This window comes from Limulus polyphemus, unplaced genomic scaffold, assembly GCF_000517525.1.
Source record: "Limulus polyphemus unplaced genomic scaffold, Limulus_polyphemus-2.1.2 Scaffold2920, whole genome shotgun sequence".
In the NCBI taxonomy this organism is placed as follows: Eukaryota; Metazoa; Arthropoda; class Merostomata; order Xiphosura; family Limulidae; genus Limulus; species Limulus polyphemus.
Genome location: NW_013668530.1, coordinates 22,498 through 30,376, shown reverse-complemented (window position 1 = coordinate 30,376; position 7,879 = coordinate 22,498). Strand labels below are relative to the sequence as shown.

The window sequence follows — 7,879 nt, the reverse complement described above, 5'->3', positions numbered from 1 at the left end:
TCTTTCCCGTGGAAATGAAGCTTGTACTAAGAGTAAATTTGACATTCAGAAAACGTTATATAATACATCATTTGACAGATTAAACATAAAAGAGAACTATTAACAAATCCTGAAAGAGAGGATGTGACAGGTGGGTGTGGCAAAAGGGGTCTGAATTTCTATTTGATAGTTCTGTAACTAAAAAACCTGAAGGCTATAAAAATTATGGTTTGTCTGAGCAATGACAATTTTACAGTGAGTAATTTACATTGAATTTCATACTTATTGGAGGGGTGGTGGATAAAACAGAGAAGAGGAGATGCCTAGAGAGAATGTGTCACGTGTCAAACTAGGGGAAATTCAGGATTTTTTTAATATTGCCTTATATAATTAAGAATTTAAAACATATATATGATTAAATATGGATTATTAGCTAAGATTTTATGCTATACTATACAAGAGAGTATGTCACTCTTATTGGTGGATGGTTTTCGCATGATGATTTACATGTGATACACAGTTGAACCAGTTGATTGTAAGGTACATTGGAGCTCAAGGCTCATGGTATGCGAAAAATGTATTTGCATATAGCAGCAGCACTGAACAAGAATATCTATTTAAGTGAACAGAGGTAATATTCTGTGTTGGAAGAATAATGATTTTACAGTACAATGAAATAGGCCACTAAAACTTTTGATGATTCTAGTAGATAATGATTATTAGTTGAACCTTGTTCTTCCAAGTTCACCAAGCTAACAATCCATGTTTATAACACACTCAGCCCTTACTCTGACACTAATAACTATTTTGTTAACTCTTAAGCTTTGTCTCTGCACATGTACAATTATGTATCAAAGGGAGGTCCATATTGGCAGCTATGGCTATGATAAGAACACAAGATTAAATAGCCCACAACCTAGGACACAATATTTATAGATTATCCCAAAACTGACATAACTGCAAAATGTTACAAATACAAAATTATTTGGAATGTGCTCATAGCCAAAATTTATAGATGTCATCCAAATCATGCTTCTGATTGTGTCCAATGGAGCAGTTCTTTTTGCTTGGACTGTACCAAAACAAAACATTTTCTAAAATTTAAGAAGTTTATGATTTATTAGCTTGAGAAGCTATCTATACATCAATATTAATAATATATGTTAGTGAAAGTTTTGAATATACAATTTACTGGCAAATGTAAAGTCAACACCAATAAGTGTATAAAATGGAGTGAAACACAGAAAATATTGTTACTGATATTCCCAACACTTAGAATCACCAAATTTGAAAGCAAAACATCAGAGATCAAGTGTTTTAGTAGCTAATAAATATGTATTTGAACAATGAACAGTCAGGGATAACAGGTTATACTCAAATAAAAAAAAAAGGATTGGTGGTTGCTGATAAGTAAGTTTTTAAATTCTTTGTTTTGAAGCAACAAAAATAATATTCGGTAATATCTTACCCTATAAAAAAAAAAGTTGCACATCTTGTCAGACCAATGGTAACTAGTTATGACTGGAACAATGACAGTCAAGTTTATCTCTATCCAAGTCATCTAATATTATGATGTAGGTGTTCAAAGGGAGTTACTTGTTAATGGTGATTATTTTAGGACCCAGTGAAATAAACTAATTTCATGACTTATTAAAATAACAAAAATAAATATCTATAACTGTAATTTCAATTTAACACTGGTTGCTAGTAGTTGAGACAGATCTATTGAAATGTAATAGACATTATTCTTGCATTAATAATCATCAGTATAATTCACATAACAAACCTACCCAGAACACCCGAAATCCACAGAATCACAACAGCTCTGAAAATGTGCATGGTTTCATTGACATAAATCACTAAAATATGTATAGTAGATCTATTTTACATATGTATGTACTGATGACAAAGCTAACAAGACCCTACATGGAGGGAAGGTTTCTGTGATGATTTCTGTTTTTACCTGTAAGGGAAAAAAGGAGAAAAGTTAACACAAAGTTGAAAATATAAAAATTAATTTACAAGAGAAATGATAAGAAAAAATATACAACTCATCCTATATTACTGTATTTTACAATATCAAATGTGAGAGCCATGTGTATTCCTATACATTAGAATGTTTGCTCTCTGATTAATTATAAAATCTAAAATAGCATCTTTACAAGTATGCATTTCTGTGCATTCTATATAAAAAAAAATATTTAAGAAACTTAACAGATCTATAAAAGTACAAAATAGAATAGTCTTGGTAGATTCTTTGTGTGTGATACAATACTTAACACAAATTTCTACTTTATATACTTTTTTAAAGCAAGTTATTTCAATCATGAAATAAAACTCTAAATGATCATAATATAAATGCATGTTCAAGCTAATCCTCACTTATTGTGAAATGAAATTCTTCAAAGGAAAAAGAAACGTGTGTGTTTGTATGATATGTTTGTTTCTCAATGAAACAAATATATTGTTTCATTTATTAGTAGCCATTGTTAAATTATAACCCAGATCTCCTATTAGAAATAACCAAGCTCAATTTCAAGCATGATAATCATTTTAAAAGCACACCAAACTACAGATGGGCCATTAGTTGAATTTAATAATCAGTTAATTGACAGGGTCAATAATCAATTATTCTCATGCGAGACATGAAAAATTGGTATAATCAAAAACACTAATTTCATGAGCACTGATGCAAATCAATTAGACTGAACAACATGAACTTTGAATTAATACAAAATATAGAGAAAAACCATAATGGATATATTTCAATTATTTGGATAGTGGGAATAACTAGAAACAATAATTTCAATTAGTTGATTATTTAAGTGACATAAAATTATTTAACTGTAATCTGATTACATGACTCTTAATCAATGCTCATAGATAATCAATTAATCACTGAGCTCTACACTAAATCCCAACATCCTTGTTAGATATGCCTACCTGTTTCACTTAAACTGAATGAGGAGTTATAATTGAGATACTTATAAAGCATAAGTGTTAAATTTAGTATTTCTAGAAGTAATGATTTATTGTAGGTTTGCTTGCTTAACTGTTTACGAATCATTTGTTGTGAATTGTTGTCAAGATACTTGAACCTTATGAATTTTTCTGATTCCTTTAAGTGAGTATTGTTACATTATAATGTATTGTAATTTGCAGAAAGTTCTAGGTCACAGTCAGGCTATATATATATATGCAACCAAGTTAGTGAAAGTAAAAGTGAAGTTAGACTGAGTGATCTGGAGTCAGCCATAAAGTGTGTATAGTGGCAACTTTTAAAGTATAATAATCACAGTTTGAATTGTAATAAAGAAACAGAAAAGAATAATTTCTCTACAAAATTGAGTTCTAAAGTAACTGACCCAGCCTGTGTGAATTTTTGACATAAAAGAGAATTAATTAAAGCTCTGGATACAGCTATGGTAACCTACAGGGTAATGTAACTGAATTTATCACTGATTGCACTGTAATAACAGAGTAGAGAAAAATAATTTGTCTTGTCAATTGGGTTCTAAAGTAACTGAAGTAGCCTGTGTGGACTCTTGATGATAAGAGACAATTATTTAAAGCTCTGGATACAACTGTGGTGATTAACTGTGTAACAAACATTTGACTTGTTTTGAATATTTTATTTTAAACAAGTGGTTTGTGTGCTGTCCATTTATTATTGAAATTTATCATCAACAAGTCACAGACATCTACTGTAAAGAATTCGGCCCATATATACATATAAAGCTTGAGAATCCTCTCCTGAGTCCTCCATACAATTCATAAAATTTACTTATAACATTTATATTAGAATAATAAATTAATGTGCACTTTCTGTATTTTGAAATTGGTAATATTTTTGTAAACTCTTGCTTTCAGGTTATATGTATTTATCTGTTTACGAAATTCCACTATTTTACATAAAAAATAAGAGTAATCAAAAGTAAAAAAATATTGATGCAACACAAATTTCAATAATTCACAATTTTGGATTTTTATTTTATAACTACTTTTGTTTTGTCATGAATAATAATAACTGACTTAAACTTTAAAATTCTTATCACTTCATAAAAAATGCTTGTTGGAGAAGAACTAATCCTAGCTTACAACTTAAAAGTATTATAAATAATTTTGTAATACCATTTGATAATGTAGTCAAATGTTTTAAAACTCAGATCTTCTATTTCTCTCTAGTTTTAACAATAACAACACAACTAACACTACTAGATGGAAACTGCTAATAATCTCACAAGAATTTCTAAGCAAAAACTCAAAATTAATTTTTCTTTCATTCACACAGGAAATAGGTTTCTCTAACCCTTAATAGTTTTGCATAAAATAGCACAAAATCATGAAATAACATAAGAACATATGAAAATACTATTATGTAACAAAAAAACTATTCAGCCCATCAAGTTTGATCAACAAAGAAATGGGTCTACCCTAAATATAACCCCTCACACTCATAACTTATCCAATAAAATCTCAAGAGAAATTCAAACTACACACACACACAACATTATTATGTATGTGGAATTTTTGAAAAACAACTTGTCTAAGAGACAAAATGCAGGAAGAATGTCATTGCCAGATCAATTTTGTTGGGAATGGTATATACCAGGTTTTGCATCTAAGGCTAAGGATATGTTAATTAAAGTGCTATGTATATTTGTATATATAGTTTTGATTTGAGAGGAATGTATTTTTAATTGCCTATGTGTTTGTGCTAGGTTTCTACAGTTCCTAATTTTCAGGAACTTGTGGGTTCCCTAGAAACCTATGTGGGGTGTTTTTCTAGCAACAGAATGAAGAGTGTGAAAAACACTGAATAGTGCAAAGGGCAGAATCTATCAGTAAGCTTCTAATCCCTCAGACACATCTTGCTATTCCAGGCACAAAGCAATATGAATTCCCCACAACTGATCATTGTAGCAAATCACTCTACAAGGTTGTAATTTTACTTAAAAAAATCTTGCACAATAACCAGCCTTGAACTAAGCTTTAATATCCTATACACCCTAAATACATCACATTACTTTTTCAATACTGTAAATCATTTTCCACAAATTAGTCTATTCAGCAAAACTATCAATCCTTCTGTATCATTTTCATCTACAAAGCCAGTTTTTTTACCCACTTTTTAACTCTTCTGGTTAACTTATTGTGTGATACCCTCTCAACAGTTTCTGAAAGTCAAAACATACAATGCCAACTGAACAGTCTTCAGCCAGAAAAAAACAAATGAAAAATAAATGACTGACATTTAAGTTTAGGAACTGCAATAAATCTAGCTAGCTGAAATCAATTAAAATAATAACTTGTGATCCAAAGTAGTAAGCTAACTACATACATATCTAGATACACATCAAAAGGGGTTCATAAGCAAACAGCTCTATCAAAACATTCCATACACTCTTGCTTCTAATGATAAATTGAGTGTGTTAAATCAAATTCCAACCTTCAATGTGCTATTCCAAATCATCTCTAACAATGAATTCCAATAATATAGAAGACAAAGTAGCACATAATATCCTCAGTCTTTTTAAAAATATAACTAAAATATCTTGATAAATTAATGAAGCCAATTTTACAACACAGATGGACTAGTTTTTAATGTATTAATTCACATATCACAAAATTAAAATCTATGGTTATCATAATGTACTTAACCACCACCTGGTTACTCTTGTTATTAATATTTTCAGTGGTAATCTCAATAATACCTCAAAATATGGGCAGGTTGGGTGAATGAATTTAGTCCTAGATTCATACACTTACTTCTTTTAAGTTCTAAGCTGATATACATAATATTTGTATGTGTAAATTTTTCAAATACATAAATGAATTTTAATTTAAGCATAATAACTAACTACAATACAAACCTAAGTGAAATGGAGTTGACCACTTCTTGTGCAACTACTACTATAAATATTATAATATTAATATAACCATGCATTACAAACTAAATGAATCATAATTTATACTAAAATAGAATAAATTAGTGATTTAGCATGGATAAACATAAAAACTAGGTGACAGTATGTACACAGTATCAGTGATAACAAGTATACTTTTGAGGACTGTAAAAGTGTACTTAATTTTATGACGAAAATTTAGCATATACCTATGTAAACTGTCTGAATAGTGACTTAAAACTAACGACAATTAGGCTTAACTGTACTGAACCAAGTAGTTAACCTCCGATTTCCTTAGCCCTAAGTTAGTACTAGTAAATAGTGAAGCACTGGAATTGGTAGAAATGGTGATTTACTTAGCATTGCCTTTGGACTTCCCATTTTCACTAACCAACATTAAACATTTAGGTTAATAATAATAATACTATAACTTATAAGTATAACTATAATCAAGATTAATAAGCAGATACTAGATAGTAAACAACTCCGTATACTGAAAGAATAGGTAAGACGAAAACTTAGTAAATTAAAATCAGTACTAACGTTGAATAATAGTAATAATAATATTATTAATAATACTAATGAAAGGCTATTCGGACTCGAGTCGGAGCCAACAAGTTGTTGAGAACTTTAAACATGATGTAGTGATAATTTACATTAAAAAACATATATTGAATTAAAATGACTAATACATCACGTGTGATACGTTTGTAAGGTATAATATATATTGATTTGATCCTAAAATTTTCATTATATCTGAAACAAAATTTAAAATCGCAAAAACCAATTTACTTTAGCCTACTTACTTCTTCCAGATAGTAATGGTATTTGCTGTCTGACACTACACTCAGTACACTGTCTACAGTCAATCTCACTAGACAGGCGACCGACGGACTAATCCAAACAAGCGCCAGAGGTGGTTGTAGTATTCGAAGGGGCAAATATATGTCTATGCATTTAAAACAAGAAACACCATAGGTTGCAAGCAAATTTGATATTCTGGTATTTAGCAATATTTACATTCCAACACTAACAATCTATATAATATAGAGTAAAGCCCAATATGTACAATAAACACTTTATAAATCATTATACTTCCCTGTCATACATTATATATTGCAAAAACAATTACTCCATTGCTGTTATTTATTTCAAAATTCTAACCTATATTATCTTTTATATTTGAAAATATTTCCCCAATGTTTAACGAGGGATTTTCATATGTTTGATCTGAATTACATACTTTGCTTTTGCATATAAATATAATATTGCAGATTTAATATGTTATTGCAATAATATGTGGATTTAGATATGTTCTTTGAGACTATGTGTTTTACCGAACGAAACTATTTCGTTAGTGTTAGTATACTCTGATATTACGGACAACCAAATACTTTAATCTAAATGTCAATTTTCTATCAAGTTTTACTAACTAAATTCAGTCACTGTTTTAAACCTTCATCTTAACCATCAACTAAAGCACTTCTTCACACAAACTTATCTTTAGTTACATATTACTTAATATATTGCCTTATACCATAAGCAGCCAACTATCACTGTCACTAATTTTGTTGTAGTTATTATCTGGCAATTTGTATTTTTGTTATTTTAGGACTGACAGTATTTTGTATAGCTTATATTCGTTGACTTTTTTGGTTTTTTTTACAAACTCTTAACGTAAATCAATTAATACTTTGTTTATTTTTTAATGTAATCGATATGAAGTTAACTGTTAATCATGAAGATATTTAATTTATGAACAATGCAACTGGTCGTGTGTCTTATACTTTATACAAACTTTAAGCAAAGTGTGTACTTATAATTTCATCATATCACGTATGGCACAAGATTTTACTGAAAATTCACTATGTTAAGTAAAGAAAATAACTTATACGCAGTGTGATAGTTCATTAAACTTTCAGTGTTCATTCAATTTCGATTCTGAAAATATATTTTTGTGTATATATGCATGTATGTTTATATATATATATATA

At 29.3% G+C, this 7,879-nt stretch overlaps 1 protein-coding gene across 1 annotated transcript in view; it reads right to left on the bottom strand.

Moving 5' to 3' along the window:
- Positions 1–6,754, bottom strand: part of LOC106468220 (bone morphogenetic protein receptor type-2-like) — a 62,624-nt gene extending 55,870 nt beyond the window's left edge. Inside the window, exons 1-2 of the mRNA XM_013928633.2 lie at positions 6,692–6,754; positions 1,770–1,942 (exon numbers count right to left, since the gene is read on the bottom strand). Coding sequence (XP_013784087.1) covers positions 1,770–1,818 — 49 coding nt within the window. The 5' untranslated portion in view covers positions 1,819–1,942; positions 6,692–6,754. The remainder of the gene's footprint in view (positions 1–1,769; positions 1,943–6,691) is intronic.
- Between the last annotated feature and the right edge of the window lie 1,125 nt (positions 6,755–7,879).